At 38.6% G+C, this 19,997-nt stretch overlaps 2 protein-coding genes across 5 annotated transcripts; both read right to left on the reverse strand.

Annotated features, from left to right (window-relative positions):
• Positions 1-2,859: 2,859 nt before the first annotated feature.
• On the reverse strand, positions 2,860-5,379 carry LOC122303854 (transcription factor bHLH117). Its single transcript, XM_043115845.1, has one exon. The coding sequence runs from the start codon at positions 4,185-4,187 to the stop codon at positions 3,063-3,065; it is 1,125 nt and encodes a 374-aa protein (XP_042971779.1). The 5' UTR covers positions 4,188-5,379; the 3' UTR covers positions 2,860-3,062.
• Positions 5,380-5,649: 270 nt separating this feature from the next.
• LOC122303853 (histone-lysine N-methyltransferase ATXR3-like) lies at positions 5,650-18,869 on the reverse strand. 4 transcript variants are annotated; one of them, XM_043115844.1, is made up of 20 exons: positions 18,586-18,869; positions 16,057-18,370; positions 15,856-15,915; positions 13,250-14,347; positions 12,229-12,596; positions 11,592-12,146; positions 11,401-11,501; positions 10,033-11,074; positions 9,823-9,894; positions 9,591-9,701; positions 9,382-9,482; positions 8,910-9,009; positions 8,712-8,807; positions 8,226-8,393; positions 7,996-8,121; positions 7,835-7,888; positions 7,225-7,472; positions 7,015-7,123; positions 6,619-6,921; positions 5,650-6,136 (listed from the first exon to the last, which is right to left on the reverse strand). In XM_043115844.1, exons 2-20 carry the CDS (start codon positions 18,242-18,244, stop codon positions 5,960-5,962), a joined length of 7,077 nt encoding a protein of 2,358 aa, XP_042971778.1. In that variant the 5' UTR covers positions 18,245-18,370; positions 18,586-18,869; the 3' UTR covers positions 5,650-5,959. The 4 variants fall into 4 exon arrangements, with proteins under 4 accessions (XP_042971778.1, XP_042971777.1, XP_042971776.1 ...); XM_043115843.1 differs by having other exon boundaries at positions 13,250-14,356; XM_043115842.1 differs by having other exon boundaries at positions 12,229-12,593; positions 13,250-14,443.
• Between the last annotated feature and the right edge of the window lie 1,128 nt (positions 18,870-19,997).

Genomic DNA, 19,997 nt, shown 5'->3' on the forward strand with positions numbered 1-19,997 from the left:
AGTGTTGGTCTTCTTAAATATTCTCATATATTTTATTCTCAAACATCATTCAAATATAAATAATTTTCAATTTCAGATTTTCAATTTTTCTATCTAATCATTGCAACTTTACTAAACGTATAAACAAAAGACAAAAACCAATACAAATATTTCAAATTTCAAAATAAAAGTTATATTAAAAAATTATATTCAAACTTTTTAGCTTTATAATATTTTTGTTCAACTTTTTTTTCTTTCATTTTTTGAAATAAATAAAATATCTTAACTCGAACCATTTAATAACTATTTATAAATATTCTAAGATATTTTAAATATCCAAATGCGCCCAAACAACAACCCGAAAAGGTATTTTCTCTTGCTCTAACCTTCCACTTCCAAAGAAAAAACTATTTACTCTCTCTAGAAAATAACTCTTCCTGAAGGGGAAGGAGCTCCCTCGGTCCCTTCTCTTCTACCACGACAATATAAATCTGATTTCTCTTTCTCTTTCTGTTTATGTTTTATTAAACTTTCTTTTGTTAATATGTAATTTTACTTTATGAAAATATTAGTTTTCTTACATATTATTGGTTTGGATATTGATAATAAAATCTTTTATCATGAATCCAAATTCCAATTATAATTGTGAATTATTTATATAGTTATCCATGTATTATATATATGAAATTTTATATTAATTGGGATAAAAAATAAATGTACACATAAGTTCAACACATTTTTATGAAACGGGTTGCAATGCATTAATTGGTCATATCCAAGTTAACTCAATAAAAGTTAATTATTAAACAAGTTAAGCAGGTCGTGACACTCCATTAATTAAACGTCTCTAATACTTATGACTTGACACGACATAAATACAACCCACAAACACGAGTTGCGCCCAGTGTTTTAAATTTCGTACTGTACCGGCCACTAGTCCGGTATAGAAATTTTACCTATTTCATACCGGTTCAAATACTGACTATATCGGCCAGTACCAGTTGTACAGACCGATATTTCGGTCTGTATCGGCCTACGTACCGGCCAGTATTTTGGTCTTTACTTTTCTTTTCTTTTTTTCATTTTTTTCAAACTACAAGCTCATTTTTTTATCTTCAATTCAGACTAGACTATTTATAATTTTTATATATATGTATTTATGTATAATTTATTCATATATCGACTATCCCGAAACGATACCGATACCGAAATATTTCGTTCCAATACCTTGACTAGTACGGCATCCTGTATGGTATTCAAAACATTAGTTGTGCCACCCCTATTCTTGTACCTCTATTTTCCGTATGCACCTTGCTTATAAAAAAAAATGTTGCTTCCTTACTAGTATCATCATCACTTGGAATTAGGGGTGGCAATATATTATACGACCCGTTAACCCAACACGAACACAACACGATAATAGCGGGTTAAGATTTAATCTTAACGGGTTCGAGCCAGAACGAGTTGATCCGTTAAGACACAATTGTTTAGCAGGTTGATAATAGGTCAACCCGTTTTGACCCGTTATGATACATTAATAAAGTTAAAATTACAATTATACCCTTTTATCCCAAAGTAAAATTGTTAGAATTTTAATTTCAATATTTTTATTGTTTAGATTGTAATTTTAGACTTATAGTTAGTTTTATAATTTTTATAAATATTGTGATTTTAACATTTATAGAAAATTATGTTAAATTTAATCAAGTCAAACTGGTTAATTTCAAGCATATTCAACCCATTTACATAAATAGTTTGAAACGGGTTGTATTGTGTCGTGTCAACCTATTTAGTAATATTCACTAATGGGTCAAAGCGGGTTGATACGACACGACACGTTATGTTAATGGGTCGTGTTAGGGTTTGAGATTTTAACACGATAAGCCTAACGGGTCGAGTTTGGATTGACCTATGTAGTATAATATATATATTTTGATACGATACGAATACGACCCATTAACACGATTTGACACCCCTACTTAGAATGTAAATCAAATGATGCTTGGGTCCAGTGTCTAATTAAAGGGTGGCATGACATGCAATATAGTTTAAAATGCTTAAATATATTTAAGCGATTAGCCACAATATATATATATATATATATATATAGACAATAAAAAAACTTGAAATAAAGCAAGATAAAATAACAAAAAGAGAAATAGACTACATAGTCTATTCACCAACACAAAAGACATGCGTGCAAGAAATAGACTCAAGATCAAGGGTTAATCTTGAATCTACAAACAATAAAAATTAAAAAAAAAAAAAAAACTTTTACAATATGATATATCACGTCCTTTGATAAGTTAACCATTATAAATCTTTTTATGCGCCAAACATTTGTCACATGACTTTAAACCACATTTAGTAGAGGAGTTTGGGCCTCAAAACCCCTGGAATTAATGTTTGGTTAGGCAGTCCTAAACTTTCGTGCAAAGCAGTCCTAAAACAAGCAGAATTGGTTTTTTCTTCTTTTAAATTTCTATATTTTTCTTAAGGTAAAATGATAGAAACGAAACGTAGTGGGGCTAGTAAGTACGAAAGTATGAAAAAGTGGGAGTGACATGATGCAATAATACAGTGTGCATGTATAGCTCATCTGTTTGTAATCTGTAATGGTCTGTTGTGCATGACTTTGCAAACGACAACACTCTAAACCATGGCCCAAAATCAAATACTAAGTATAGGATATCAATAACATCATGCACAAACATTACCACCAACGTCTGTCAGATTAATTCAGAAACCATATCAGTCTTCTGCCAAACAAAACCACTAAAAAAAAAGTATTAATGATGTTTTACTGATCCATTGGACACCAAATTCAGTAACAATTTCAGCATTGCCATATACTAAGTTGTAACCTTTTGTATTCCCAGCTTTACTTGTAGTTAACTGTCTTTGTTCTCTATCCAAAAACCAAAACAAAAAAGAAAAAAAGAACATCCAAACATCCAAAAGTCCTAAATGAAAAGGAAAGGGACCTGAAACTGTTAAACTCTCAGAAGCAGAGCAATATCCGCCAAAACAGCAACCACCCAAGAAAGTGACAGCAAGTGCGTTACACGCGCCGCCTCGCTCGCTCATGGAAGAAAGAACCTCCTGGAACTGGAAGTTGAAGAATGGTTGAATGCCACATTCTGCTGCTGCTGGAAAAGAAGCTTCCTCTCGGCAATTTTCCCGAGCAAAGCCATCTGCTCGGCGGCGAACACGCAGCAGCCTTGCGAGTAGAGCATGGTCTGGGCCACGGGGGAGTTCACCAGCACCTGGAGAATCTGGTTCCGGGTCAGCCTACCCAGGCCTCCGAACACGCCGCTGTATAAACTCTGGGCCGGCGTGAAGGCCGAGAATGAGGAGGAGGAGGGCATGGTCTGGAGGGCCTTGAGTTGGGCCTGAAGGAACTTCACATACTTGTGGGCCTCCTCGAGCATGGTGGCCATGTCCATCTTGGTGTCCCACGGCATCAACTTACGCAAGCTCTGGGTCTTCTCGCTCACCTTCTGACGCCGCCGGCTCGCCAGCTTGCTGTGGGGCATAACCGCCGGTTGGGATGAGAGAACGACCGGAGGAGGATTCAGGTTGAGGTTAAGGTTGGGAACGTGGTAATGGTAGCAGCTCTGAACGATTGACTCTAGGGTTTGGGAGTTGGTGGTTGTCGTCGAGTCGAGTCTGAGGCGTTTGGATGGCAAGACTGACGCAGAAGGATATAGTTGGGGTTGGGGTTGGGAATGGGAGTGTTCGAGTGACTGTAGGAAGGGTAAGTGTGGGAAGACTGAGGAGCATTTGAGCTGATCATGAGAGGGTACTGGTGAGTTGGTTAAGAAATGGAATGGCGGAGAGTGAGTCGACTCGGTATCGAACTGCTCGTAGGGAAGGGGTTCGCTTTTGGGGAGCTTGAGCTTCTTGTTGTCCTCCGAATCTTCATTGTTGTTGTTGAAGTTGAGGTGTGCTTCTCCAACTCCAAGTCGGTGGCAGTTATGACTGCTGGGATAATCCTCGCTGAAGAAGGAGAAAGGAAAGGACGTCGTAGTGGGCGTGGAGCAGTTCACATCTTCGAGTGGGGGGAAGTAGTCAGCGTAGAAAGGAAGTAGGGTATTGTCAGTGAGAAGTGACTGAAGGCTGACGCCGGAGAACATGGCATTGAAGCTACCATCTTCACAGCCCTCGCCGCCGGCGAAACTAGTATCAAAGCCTCTCTCCATTTTCATTCACACGTACAGTACCGTTTCTATGTGAGAGAGAGAGAGAGAGAGAGAGAGAGAGATGATGGAATGTGTTTATAAAGAGGGGAGGTAACAGGGGTCTCTGTCTCGAAGGGAAGGGGGGACACGCGGAGGGAGGGAATAAATTGGGCACGATAGTGGGCGTCTAAGCTGAGTTTAGAATGTCGAGGATGATATGGGGGGTCCGTACAAAGAGCGAAAGCGGCCGGACAGGGACAGTGCAGGTGTGTGTAGTATGCACAGCTGTTTTGTTGGTGTTGTCAGGGCTTTTGTTTTGTCTGCTTCTCCGATTCGGTTTCATTCATTTTGAGGTCACCGGGCAGGAGGAAGTGCTAATTAAAGGCCAACCGTTTTCGGCATGATAAAGAGGTTGCCGCAGAGAATGTTGGCTTTAGGCCTGTACTCAGTATTTTACCTATTATTATTTTTACACGTGCTATGAGTAGGGAAACGCCAAAACGACACCATATTTATAAACTAAGCATATTCTAAATCAATCTCCGTTACATTTGAGTGTTTGATATTCTGTATGCATCATTTGATTAGTTTCGCTTCATTACGTTGAATCAATCAATATAAATTCCTGCTTGCATGCAAACCCCAAATACTACTTCCGAATTATACACACCATCTCATTTCCAATTCTTGCATGCATGCATGCGTACATTCGACCAAAATCAATTAATTGAATTCCTTTTTTTTTTTGTTTTTCTTAAATGAGTTACTACCATGATACCATCATCCATTCTCCCATCTTTCACATTTGATGGAGATGATGGATTATTGAATTATTTTAGCCAACCCGTAACAATTGTGCAAAGGTCATGGCCCGAGGATACAATCTTGATGAATTCTAAAGGACTGAACAATTCAGTTGCACAATTGCTAAACATACCCCATTCTTTGAGGCCTGTATCAATACAAAATGGGGGAGGAAAAGGTCAAATTTTCTATCTCATTTATATGCATCCGTTAGGGGGCCATTGTCCATATTGTCACAATTTCTGGGCAAATCTTGTATCACGACCATGATAACCGGGACAAATAGCAAACTAACTCGAATCACTTCTTTCCATTGGGGATAACCCCCGGGAAGAAAAAAATATATATTACAACTACAGAATCCTGATCAAGGTTTGTTTACAAACTAGTTTAGTTAAGAATCTGCCTAAAAGCTTTTGGCCCTCGCAATCCAAGCAAGTGCCTAGCTCTTTCCATTCTGTGCTCATTTCTAGTGGGTCTGAAAAACACTTGCGAGCTTAGAAGTAAAAAGTGAGCGTCCAAGTATATGCTCCTAACCAGTGAACAAGACATGAGAATGAAAATTGTAGCAGAAGGGCGCCATCAAATCTCATCGTAGCTCATTGTCTTGTCCTATGAAAATTTACAAGCCTAACCCTAGCAGGAAAGAAATGCAGGAACTAGTTTAGAAATTGGGAGACAAAAATACCAATTAACAGCTAATGCCTCCGACTTTTTCTTCCTTTTCATTTTTTTTTTCTCATAAAATTAGAGAGAAACAATGCTACTTACTGCATAATGAATCACAAATTACAAAGGTGAAAAGAAAAAAAAAAAAAAAAACTGTACACAAGAATGAGGAGAAACTGCAGTACAAAATGAATGACGTCCTGGAGTGATTACCAACTTCCCACATTTGAAGGGGCAGCTGTGGACTAAAATTGACAAATCATTCCAGACTAATTGACAAAGAGTTGCCTAATGATGCCTGCTGCTTTCCCAATCTCTGCAATGGGTCACCGATCCCACATGGCCTGAAATATGGTAGGTCTGTGCTTCAGCCAGTGCACCATCTCCCTGTCGAGCGAAGAATTATTTAGAACAGCATCCAACATCGGGCTGCCAAAAACATTCGAGGAGCTCTTAAACGACCATATTCGGTCCTTAGGCCACGGTCTCTGGGGCTGCTTCTCCTGGAAAACATTAGGTTTGCAACAGATAAGCAACCAACGGCAAATAAAAGCAAGCTTGAGAGAATTAAAAAAAGGCAAAAGGGGCATAACAATCAAAATTAAACATGTTTGCTAGTGTTTTTAAACACAGCAATGGGTAATCCCCTGCAACGTTAGTGGGTCCCTTCAAGTTCATTAATTGGGAAAGCTCGAGTATAATTTGAGATAAAGGGCAAGTTTTCAGTACTGTCACAGGCCCATAGGAAACCAAATGTAATCACTATTTGTCAGTTCAAAGTCGCAATGGGCTCTATCAAGGTAATTTCGAAGTACCAACTATTCTCCTAAAAGTGTTCCAAGAGTCCTTGTGATGCTTAAACATACATATGCGGCAGTGTTGCTTACCCAATGTTTTCGATGGGCCAGATTAGGGCAAAGTAAGATCATTTATTAAGTAATTAAAAGAACCTGAGTATAACCCAATATAGGCATGTCAAACTTACCATTCTTGCCAGCATAAATCTCAGAGTCCTTGGGCCATAAACACGATGCCTTGATGATTTCTGAACCTTGGCATAGAAGGAACCGATCTCAGGTAACAGCAAGCAACCCCTACTCGCTTTGGCCAAGCTACAATCTGGGTCCGCATTGGTTTGGTTATGCCAAAAAATTAGCTGTCCTAAACAATAGTTCTCGCCGTAGGTCTTGCAATACTCTTGAAAGCCATCCCCCAATATATCAGCATACTTGGGGCCCAAGTCAAGTGGACTAATGTAAACCGGTGGGGACGTTACAGCTTTATATTCCTGCATGTTACAAAAAAAATTTTGCTTAAGATCAAAGGAACTGCAAATGAAAGGTAAGAGAGACTCCAGTAGTTCAATGGCTGTAAGAAGTACCCGTATTCTAAAAAAGCACTTTGTGTATGCATAAATATGGATCAAGTCAGCCGCCGCATCATGCCGCGACTTGTGGGTACATGGAAGATTTCGGACCTCATCTCTCAGCCTTTATAATAATGAACATCCCATAAGATTACATGTTTTTAACACTTGAATCATCGTAAGAATAAAGAACACTGAAACAAAACTGAAGAAGTGCACGCTCACCATAGTAAAGATCTCTGAAGTTCTTTCTGAATGTCATCCGACCCTGATGGATCATGAGCATGAATCTTGGACTTGAGATCATTTAGCGTGCCTTCTTCCACATGAGGAGCCATGCATTGGAGAAGCTCCTCAACAAATGATCCTTCTCCTTTCCAGAAAAAGGAAACAACTTCTTCGGGACTCAGCTTCTCCAGCGGAGGTGGTGCTTTCTTTGGGTCACCAAAAATGCATCTCATAACATATCTCACCTGTATAGAAAATTCAACAGATCAACATCATCAACCTAGGCAATCAGAAAATGATGTGTAGGATCTAAACTCAAACACAGAGACATCATTGGCTACATGGTATTATTGACATGGAAGTTAAAGAGTAAATATCCTAACAAAGATCCAGAATCATCGAATAATTCAAAGGTTTAGCATCAAAACTTTGACCTAGGACTCATGATTTATAGACCCCCAAAATCATCTTATGTACAGCTTTCAGGTTGAGAGAAACACGACAGTAAGCCCCATTACAACAAGACTGCATGCCATATACGTCTTAACCGCTCCTTGACAAAATTAGAACTGACAAGCTCCTTAACAAAATTAGAGAAGGTAGTCACCTTGTCAAGAGTAACAGCCAAATTCTGAAGCCTCTGATTGTACACACCCTCAGCCTGCCTCATGCCAAAATATATGAATACCACAAGTTAATTGCAAGCCCACCCAAACACATGCACGCACACCCACACACAATAAAAGACTAGGGCAGTGAGCACCAAACCTGAACCTCGGCATCACTCTTCTCAACCTCAAGACAAATATCTGAAAAATATTTCCTTTTTTCCTCCAAATTATGCCTTAGAATCTCTGCAGGTAGCTCCGTCCTTTCAAAATTTATAAATCTCACCTGCATACAAAATGAAAGCGTCAGGAGAAACAAAAATGACAACTAAATTACTAGCAACAAAAATTAATCCCAAAACAAAAGCTGGGGGCAGCAAAAGCACATACCAGGCGAGCTGAATAGGCTACTACCCATTCAGGCAGCCCACCAAGCAAACAACTGCCTAAACCAGCCCTCCCCAAGTCAAGATAATCCTCTTCAGATACTGAGTTTAATTCACAAGCTTCTAGCATTAACTGATGACCATCAAGAACTCCATGCCGGTCCTCCAGTACCTGTGGATGGACAATATAAACTACATAAAACAAAAAGACCACTTTGAAACTACGGCGAAAAAAGGACCAATGAGATTCTGCTAGCCATATCAACATCAGCAAGACAATTAATAATCAGTTACGATATCAGAATCACAATCAGACTGGCCTTCTACACTGATCAGAAAGAATCCTGATCAGTATACTAATTCAACGTGACAAAAATGTAAGTCCAAGCCACTTAACAGCCCGTGAACTCTGATCAGATTGTTCAGGATTTTCGTTTTCTTTTATTTTTTTTCAACATCTACAGTCGGGAAACTGCCATAAATCCTGTACCTTTTGGAAAGCCCCTTCACCTGTCAGATTCAAGTAGCTGCCCCGGCAAACTTGGCTGCCACACAAACAAACTGACACTTCATATTCTTCTTTACTCTAGCAAAAGGAACAGAAACTAGTCAGTAAATATTGCAATGCATATAGTATTCTTCTCCAGACTCCATAGTGTACGTAAGCCAAACAGCAAAAAGAACACACCTCTGTAACAGAATTATAATCAAATGTGATCTCCTCGCCATATCGAATTTTACGTACAGAATAGATTCCAATCTGGTAATGACCACCTACAGCAGTAACCCTGCATTGAAGAATAAAATTATAGGATGATCGAAATCCGGCCTTACTCACAATATATTACATTCACCAAATATAAAAAATAATAAACATATATATATATATGAAGTAAGAATAAATATCGAATATTAGGGAAGAAAGTTAAAATAGAGAAATTGTTGGATATGTTCCTCCAGACCAATATAAGAAAAAAATAATAGATATGAGATTTATTACTCTGTACCATATATAACAAATTCAAATGTGTAGGGCAGCTTGCAGGGTCATTAAGTGGCAAGTAGCAAGTCTTTCGCATTGTACCAATAACATTATCAACTGGTTTACAACTCTATGGTTAGGTTATGAACAGCAAAGATAGTACAATAACAGGACTCACTTTGCTTCACAATTAGGTCGACACGAGTGGCATATTCGACTTGCATAGTTTGCCTTATGCATAGCATCAACAACCACCAAATCATACCCATCAGCATCACCCTGCCAGGTTATATACAGTTTGATCAGATTATAAAGTTCCGCAAAGCAAGAACAGATTGAGCAAGCATGACTAGCGTACAGCACAAAGCTTGTTGAAGAGAGGAAGACCTTAGGCCTTTCAAGATAGATGTTGTAAAATTCAGGAGCTGGATCTTCACTATTTTTCTGCAAAGATCGAATCCCATCTTGCTTCTCGAACCATTTCCAAACAGGATAAACCTACAAAATTATTTGCAAAGATGGGTGGGGGAGGAGGTAGGGGGGAAGAGTTTCAGAACCATAAACCTCCAAATTTTATTACAACAATTAATTGTATTGCACTAACAATTGGCTACCCTACCTCTCCCAAAAACTCCACAACAAAATCCTCTTCTCCAAAACCTTCTTCTTTGTTGCAAACAACACCAAGCCCCTGATATCAGAACCCAATAGACAATAAAAAAACACAAGAATCAGCATCAAAATAGTAGGAGATAAGTCAAGCAGCATGTCCAAAAGGGGCAAAATGATAGTACCATGTGCATGCAGTAAATCAATGACACATACATACCTTTCTGTAAGCAACATATTTGTCATCGGCACGACTGTCTATGGCCTTCAAAATACCCTGACACATTCTCACAGTTCGTATATCGCAGTCTTCTTCAGCAGCCTTTTCGATTTCTTCAATAACAGGCTGCAAGGGATACATCATAGGAGTGTTTCCAGTTCCAGTGAAGTGCCTAACTTGCTTATTCAAAGCTCGAAGGAGCACATCTTCGATAAAAAAATGCTTCTCGAGCAAAGTCCAATCCAACTCCTCTGGCATTGAATCAAGCAAAAGGTTGTGTGTGTAGGGATCAATTCCATAAACCTCTTGCTCTAAAACCTCAACTCCAAGCTGTTTTCTAGGTTTATAATCCTTGACTTCAGGAAGTTCCATATCAGACTCCTCAGTGCCACTTTTCTGTGCATGGAGTTTCTCAACATAGTCCTCTGGTAAAGATACTCGCATCTTCCTTTGCACGTCCTCATCATCGGCAACAGTAACATATTGATCAATGACTTCATATTTTCTTGTAACAGGAGGAACCAGGCTTGCTTTGGTCATCCGAGCACCCCATTCACGATCATCAGTCATAGAATCCAAGCCCTCATCTCGAATAAAGTGTCCATTCCCTCTTGAGTCTGCAGGTCGAACTTCTGACCGAATATCCAAATCACTTTCCACATCTGAGGCTGTGCTCTCACTCTCACTCTTGCCATCTGAAGACCTGTCAAGGTCATCAGATGTTTCACTCTCCGAGTGCATAGATTTTTTATTCAATTTGGATAATCGCCTTCTGATTTCTCGATCAGATACATACTCTACATAATCCAAACCATAATTTGGGAAGGAAGTGCCATTGCTCTTATTCACATACTTCCTGTCAGTCAAAGATTTATTTGGTTTCTTCTTATACTTTGAGGCAGCAGGTGAATCATCTTCCCACGACTTCATCATCTCATCTCTTTCATAGGACGACTTAGAACTGTCTTCCAATCGTGTGGCAAGTTTAATAAATAAAGGAATAATATGATTCATGTCTCCAGCATCGCCCCGATTCTTTGCTCTGCACACAAAATAAGTCAACAAAGAGTAAAGAATAGAAATGAAACAAGTGCTAAGCTAATTTTATATCATTGTTAATGCAGCATAAGAAGATATTTATGTTGCCTGACTTGAATGAAGAAAGAAAATATGCCCAGGCAGAGTACCCATAAATCCACAGAAAAACGTTTTAAGTCATGACCACCTTAAAAGAACTTTGGACAACCAAAACAATAAAATACAACAGCTTTAGACTTGAAACTGAGCATGGAGCTATTAAACCATTGTTAACAAAGCATCTATGACCTTATTTAACAAAGCACCAAATGCAGGCCCAAAGGAACTTACTTTATTGCGTCTCTGCACATTCGACTGATATCCTCCTTGACAGAGCTCAATCCATGGCCAATGTAATAACCCTTTTTAATTCTGTCTTCAATTTCCGCAACCTGATCAATAAGGAGACAACAAGAAAGTATGTACTTATGATAGAGAAATTTTTTAATATGGCAACATGCAAAACAGATGACTAGCTATACCTTGGGCACAAAGAAATCAAATGTATTCTTATTCATTATGTCCTTAAGACCCGAAAGAAGAAATTCTTCCATTCTTTTGTAACTATTGTCAGATTTCTTAATGGCCCACCGCCTCATTCGAGCATCCCTAGATAGAATGGAAGAGGACTTTCTGGCATCGAATAGTTTTGATCGTTTGTATAAGCTTCGACGGAATAACTGATTTGCTGAGTCTCTCTTATCAACACTATCAAAATAGTCCTTTAGTTCACCAAAATCATCCATATAATCACACAGACCCTTTTTGGAAATCAATGAAGTTCTCTCAGTAATCTGTTTAAGACTTCTTATTTTAGACTGTGATTCCTCAAATATCTTTGTAACACGTGAAATTCGGGTCTTGATCCAGTTAATGTTCGCAAATTTGAGGGCCAACTCATCAAACTGGCTGCAACCTCTAATATCTATATAAGATATACAAGGAAACGAATGCAGAATCTCTTCAAGCAGCTCGGAGGTAATGTTTGTACAACCTTTAAGAACCATTGAATTCAACTTTCCTTTTCCATAACCACTCTGCAAGCAAACCATTACATGAGACCTATCAACAAGAGAGAAAATTTTGACTTAAAAAATACAAATTCAAAGTAAAACCTACCGTGATGTTCAAGAGTATGGAGTCACTGCAGTTAGGACCCAAAGTTGACAGGTCAATATGTCTTGAGATGTCCTTGTAAAAACTGGCTGCGGCTCTCCAGTGTTTACAAGTCAAAGAAATAAAGGCAAGGGATTTGATATCTGATCGCAGAAAATGAAAAACCCGTGCAAGGACATGGCCATCCAATAAACCCCAGCTTCCCATTTCAGATCCAGAATTTTCATTCTCCTCTCGGTAAAATAGAGCATCACTACAAAGATCATCAAATGTGGATTCATCCTTAATTGTGTGCATGTCCTCTTCTACTTCATATTCTTCAATCTCATCCCCCAGCAGCCGTGCTCTCTTGGCAGCATGTGCATCACCTTCTGTAGTTAACCAGGCCCCAGCCAAGCACACAGTATATAAAAAATTATTTCAAAGAAACAAAGATAAAGGAAAACAAAGTAAAAGTCCGAAAGAAACAGCGATATAATGTATTAAAGATGATCTACTAATATTCATATAGGGTTAAAGACTACGACAAAACTGGGAAACATACATAGACACACAGCACACACACACAACAAAACGAAGGGGGAAGGAAAAAACCCAAGGGGCCAGCCATGCATCTTGGCATTCGCAAATTCATGATGGCACAGTAAATCATGTATGCACATAAAGAAGGAGAGCCTCACCACAAAGATGCCTCGAACAATGAATGACTTGGTTTAAGTTCAGTTGCTACAAGATAATGTGTGTGTGTGTGTGAGAGAGAGAGAGAGAGAGAGAGAGAGAGAGAGCCCCGGGGGGGGGGGGGGAGAGAGAGAGAGTAAACTTTGACAAAGGACATATTCTAGCAGAAGATTGGATGGCAGGTTCATTACTTGAAACGCTACCAGTATAAGATTCGAAAAAAGAATTGATTGGACCAGTATAAGATTAAAATTAAAGAAATATCACTCACGCCTCTTGAATAGAGAAATCTGCTTTTTGCTGAACAATCCAGAATGCCAAGGGAAACAAAGAGATTAACCCATACCTGATTTACGGTATATATGCTTCTCCATCTCCTTTTTAGGCTGCCTAACATTGATCCATGGATCTAAGACTTCATTAATGGCTGCAGCAAACTCACGGCTCTTATATGATTTCATTACCAATTCATGCAGCTTCCCACGAGTATAACCAATGAACTGAGGATGTAGGTCATGCGAGAAACTTGGTTTCATTTTAGAATCATCAAGGGCAGCGCCTTGAGATTGTGAAAAAGGTCTTGAAGAATCACCACTCGCAGAAGTATTCTCCTGGTCGCTCTTGACACTGGCTTCAGAGGTGGTCTCTCCAGCAGAGAGAACTGGAACCCAAATTTTATCAAATTTTCTGAAAACACTGATGTGTTTCTGAATAACACCTTGATCTGCTAAGACCTGCAGGTGTGAAAATGAAGAAGGCCCTAGTTCACGCCCAGCACCATCAAGGTAGTACCAATCCCCCAAATGCAATTGCAAATCGTCAACTGAGCAAAGTCGGTCTTTTGGAGGGTTGATGGATGCCACACATTTCCAGGAGTCTTGTGAACCTTGATCATTAGCACTTTTGGATTGAGAATCACATTCTGTTGACGATCTCCTGCCATCACTACCTGAAGAGTATGGACGAGAAGACCTTGAAGAATATCTCTCCTTTCCTCTTACTTTTGTGCGTGGATCAGAAATAAACGAACCATGATCCTTAACCACACATGCATTTATCCTGACCACTGTAAGCACTGTTCCTTTCACTCCCCTAACAATAGCAGTAGACTTGCTCTGAACTGGTCTGCTCACGCCACTGCAATCATTCTTCTCATCTGATAGAGAAAAAGCCCAAGGAGGGAGATCAAGCCTCCTGCTGTGAGATGGATAGTACAAGTCATCTTTTCGATGCCAGCGAGGGTCCTCATAACCAGACTTTGGCATCTGGCATAATGAGAAACCATCATTGAGAACAAGCTTCTTTCTGAAAGACTTATCCTGTCCAGCCTCATCATTCCTCTTCCAGTCGCCACCCTTACATGGCCATCGGCCAGAAAACCAGTCACCAAATTCTCCACAGGCAAAACCATGATCCTTGTCAGAAGTTGCAATTAACCTGGATTCTGCAGCTTCTTTTGATTTGATGTCAGAAATTCTAGATAATTGATCGTTTTTCTGATCAAAAGCTTTGCTTCTGTGAGTTTGATACCAAGCAAAACCTATACAAGGACCGGAATAAACTCTATGACATGGGATGCATATCTTAAAATGATGGTTAGTAAAATTTTTATGAATTTTTTAGAGGTTCTCAAAATTTGAGACTTGTTTATATTGGGTTTTGTGAAAGTAGGAAAAATGAGAAACCGTTTGCATAAAAATGTTTTGAGATGCGTTTTTAATAAAGTTTGTGAAAGCTGTAGGTAATTTTAAAATGTTCAGGATAAATTTTTTATGATTTTTTTTATGAGTAAGGATAATTTTATTTTTATTTTTTTAGATTTTTTGAAAGTTCAAATTTTTGTGTTTTTTCATGGAAACATAAGCAAATGATTAGATAAAAAGTATTTTTTTTTTTTTAGAAATAGAATTTTTTTATATAAAAAAATTAAAGATGTTTGAATTAAAATTGGACATTTTTAAATTTTTTGGAAGAAATAATGAAACCAGACGAGTCCATAGGTTTTTTCCCACGCAAGTCCCCACACATAGGTTCAATGAGTATCTACATAAGTTTTCAAAACTTGTTTATAGAAGGTTTGAACCGTAAGAACATTAAGTACAAATAAGGAATTTCATAACAACGCATAAAAGAAACATCATTTCTGCTTCAACTTTCACGTTCCATTGTATAGAGCTACAATGATGTCATGATTTCAAATCATAACCATTCATGTGCTACGTACAATTAAAATAGAAAAACTTCGGTAGGCACAGCCAAGGCAGCTAGACATGTCTTGAACTACCAACTTTGGTATGAGAGTGAAATAACAAAGAACCAATTTTATAAGCCCTTTTATTTTATTTTTTTTTATATCCTTGGGTGTCCGGGCCTTATTTTAAGAAAATAAAATCTCATTAATTCGATACAGTGGCAGATTGCAATTCACAGTACAGAAAACATCAAAATCAGTTGATTATTAAATTAAGAAATGCATCAACCAAAGATGGAATTATATCATCTAGCACATTACTCGCAATCTACAGAGAACCAATGAGATGATTCTAACTTTGCTGTGTGGCAAGCATACCCCTGCTCTACTTACTTTTTTACATCTATGCCATTAATTAGAAAACAAATAAAGGTGAGAACTTGTTTTCTTAGCAAATTATATGGTGATGAGTTTTAGTTCAGGAAATATATAACCCTCCCTGTTTACTTGAATATAATAAAAAAAGTATGTTGAACATTTATGTATATTTTAAATATTAATTATTACGGATCCAGAAATCCAGTGAAATCCTTCATATAAAGAAAAAATCCAAATAAAGAATTTTTTTAAGAAATGACTACAAAATAACTCTAAATGCTCAGTGTTTTATCCAAAGTAAGGACCTTTTTTTTTTTTAATAAGTAATCCAAAATAAAGATAAACGTATGAACAAATAGAAAGCAATGTCAGAGATAGTCTACCTTCAGAATTTCCCCATCCCTCCCCCCATTCAGCAGGCTCAATCCTCATTTGTAGGGCTTCTGCAAAATCATAAGGTTCCACAAACGTGGGAAGTAAGAAATCTCCACCATACAAAAATGGCGCAGGAATTACAACCAGATGCTTACTAAAAATATTTGGCCCTAATTAAGGGTAAAAGTAATTAACAGACAAACTAATACCTGCAACGGTCTCAAGTTCCTTGCCAGGAACGACTGGGAAGCCATGTAACAGAGCCCCAACCCTTTCATCAATGTGGAGATCTTCTGAAGGCTCAAAAGTAGCTGCACTGTTATCTGGGCAAACCAGAAACTCAGAGCAAGTGGCGAGTATTTCCTCACCAGGACCAAATTGCCTAGTATCTCCAGTATCAGCCAGAAGATTACCAGGAGCTTCAGGAGGCTTCACCAGCTGAGTTATGGTGTCTGATGCAATGAATGGGAAACTCACAGTCATCAACGGAGACGTTGCATTTTCAACAGTTACCCACCTATCACTATCTAAGTGCTTAATCAAGTGATCTGACATTAGAGCCCCTTCTCCCACAAGTGCTTTAAGATCACCTAATTTAGAAGGCCCACATTCCATGCCATAATAATCGAGGTAAAACCATTTCCCTGTAGACGAATCAGCCACCACTGGGATATGTGGTGGCGTGTCGCATATATCCATATCTTCTTCCATAGATGGCAGCTCTTCAGGAAGAGTCCCATCAACATGGGACGATTCTTTGCAAGCGATGCTTGGACCCTGAGACTGCTCTTCTTTGTGAGTCTCACACTCGACATCTTTCTCCAGAGACCCATTAACATTATGTACACTGCCAGTATCTTGAGACTCTTTAGCTGAATAATGCGAGTCTTTTTCAGTGGGATCCCTCTGGCTGGGCTTATCTTCTTGCTCTTTACTACCAATCTGAGGATTACGCTTCTCACTTGTTCCTCCTTTACGACTTGCTTCACGGTAACTACTGGGCCTACTTCGATCAACTGGGGACCGATCCTGATAGTTAGGGGTCCTATCCCTACGATCATGGTTTCTAGCTCGATCGTGTGGGGACCGCTCTGTATGAGTAGGAGTTCGATTTCTATGATCATGGTGCCGATTCCGACCATGTGGAGATCTCTCCCGACCATGAGGTGATCTCTCCCGACGGACAGGACTCCTGTCACGATGATCATAATACCGGGCCCTGTCAAGTGGGGACCGCTCAGAATGTCCAGGGCTACGCCCATGCCTGTCATAAGCAATTCTTGAAGATAAAGAAGATTCATAATGCCTGGAGTACTTTTCTGATGGAGTCAACTTTGATGAAGCTAAATTCCTGTAAGACCTCTCTACAGAACGGCGTGAATAATGATCTGAATGGGTAGTGCGGTTGCTGTCTTCAGAAAGCCTCCGGCTTTTTGAGCCCACATAATCCCCATAATCTCCATAGTACTTCCGCTCAGTGCCATCCGAATCAGTGCCATACCGCTTCAACCGGTTACCAGAAGAGTAATCTCTTCCATGGTTCTTCCCATTGCTGTACTCATTCCTATACAAACCTTCCTCGTCTACAATTTTTGAACTGATCCTTACATTCCTCTCCTGACCACTCTCCCACCTGGGAGTACTTTTGCTGAGCTGACTTCCATTTCTGTTGAACTCTTTCCTACGGAAACTATCATCCCCCGAATACTTCCCAGAAGGTGGTGTACGCTCAAGCTCAAATCTACTCCCCTTATCATTACCCAACTCATACCTGCGTGATTTATAATGATTGTACTCATCCCTTGGTGCTTCCCCTTTATGCCATCTATCTGGAATGAACTCTCCCTTTTCAATCTCGTCTTTTGCGCCCCTCCACGACCCAAAATCCACTCTCTCTGCTTCTCCTCTCCTAGTCTTCTCCGGCACTATTTCACCCTTCTCCACCTCATCTTTCCTCCACTTACCGTAAGCAATCTCTCCTTTCTCCACCTCACTTCTTCTCCATTTCTCAACAATCTCTCCCTTCTCAATTTCACTTCTCCGAGAAACAAATTCTCCATTCAAAGTCCCTAATTCACCCTCTTCTACCTCTTCCTTCTGTACCTTCTCAGCAAAAATTTCACCATTTTCAACTTCCCTACTACTCTTTTTACCTCTATTGAATCCCAACTCACTCTTTTCGGACTCTCCGCTCTTCGCGAATTGCTCTTTCTTCACCTTCATCTTCTTCTTTCGCTCCGTGTCAGCCAACTTGAGCGACTTGGAATTGAACCCATTGTTGTTGCTATTGCTCCCATTCTTCCCTCCGTTACCATAGAGCGTCTTCTCAGGAATTGGAAACCTCTCCATATGATGCTGCTGCTGCAAAGGCATGCATGCGACGCCTCCATCGCCCATGGAAATCCCCCAAATCCGCTTCGGTTGAAATCTTGAAAACCCTAATTCTCCCCTACTCCGGGGCTATCGATGCTCATGCTGCAATTCGCTTTCGAGATTATTGAATCGTCGCTCCAATTCAAAACCCTGTTGTCCACAAATTGCACAAAAATAAGGCAACCCATAAATCAAAAGAGCCGAAATGCAGGGTTTCGGTTGAAAAGAAAAGCACACGTTTGAACACAAACAAGCAAGAAACCTTAAATCAAATACGCTCTTGTCACAAAAACCCTAGGGTTTGAATTCCACAAACAGAGGAATACGAATTGAGAAGAGAGAAAGAGAAATCGAGAGAAATTTACCAAGAAAATTGGGGAAGTGACAGAACAGATCGAAAAAACTCTCGGGAGTGGCGAATCCAACAGCGTGTGAAGGAAAACCTTAAGGGCACAGATCGAGGAAGGCCGAGAAAGCGGGAGCTCAAATTTTCAATACTTCTGAGAACATCTCAACGTTCCTCTCTATTCTTGTTTGTGTATAGATACATATATGATATAACTCTCTCCCGCTGCGCAATATCTTTTGTGTTTCGCTCTCGTTGTGTTCTTCCTTGGTCTGAAAGACGAAACCTTCGTGTTATTATTATTTTTTTTTTTTTTTAGTTTTTTCAATTTTATAAGCTTCTTGGATTTCTTTTATGATTTTCCATTTTTGACCCTACAATTTATTGCGAGGAATGTTAGAAATAATTTTAAAGTCTACATATGTCGTCCACTCTATTTCAAAAATAAATAGATGACATTTCTCATAGTTAAAATGAAACTTCAAAACATCGGTTTTTTGCCATATGTTCTATAGAAATAATTGACACTCACGTACTAAAAAATTATATAAATTATTATCTATATATAAAATGACAAAAACATAGGTAAAAACATCGATAAAAAAGCGGGGGCGGGTATTTAAATAATTTAAGTACTGGGTATCATTTAATAATTTTTTTCATTAAATGTAATTCAAAACTCATAATTCATATTACATCTTTCTACTATAATTTTAGGGATAATATATTAATTTAGATAGTTTATAGACCACATTATAAAATTGGATTTCAATCCAAAAGAGGATACCATATCTGAATCCCAAAAGATTATACATTCAAACCATTTTGTTGCTTTGTCTTGAAATGAGAAGTTTGCGATTGATTGAATCCATAAAATGATTTGATAGGTTAGGATATAATATATAGTCACGAGTTTTGTTACGTATAGTCATTTTTATATATTTATTATATATTTTATTAATATAATTTATCAAAATAATTATTTTATATTAAAAAAATAATACAGCTAATTATATTAATAGAATATAGAAAAATAATTATATATGGAAATTTTTAATAATATATGCAGAAAATAAAAGGTTGAAGAATATGAAGTGTTGGGTATGAGAAGAAGTGAAGGGGGGCTGGTGGCGTTGTGGTCATTTCAATTGGCGGGGATCATTTGGCGCTCAACTTTGAGCCAAATATTTTAGGGGAGTTGAAAATCATACCTCTCTCATCAAAACTGAGGTCCCAAATCCCAAAGGTCCTTGTGATCTTAAAACCGGGCCAAGATCGGCTTTCCTCAAATTTTACACTTTTTTTTAAATAATTGAAGATTTTTCTTATTTTATATATATATATATATATATAAATCTATCTATTATATGTATGTATATATATAGGAGTGTTGGAAGAACAGATATTTTGGTCTAATATTTTCATTTTCAA

Source organism: Carya illinoinensis, chromosome 3, assembly GCF_018687715.1.
Source record: "Carya illinoinensis cultivar Pawnee chromosome 3, C.illinoinensisPawnee_v1, whole genome shotgun sequence".
NCBI lineage: Eukaryota > Viridiplantae > Streptophyta > Magnoliopsida > Fagales > Juglandaceae > Carya > Carya illinoinensis.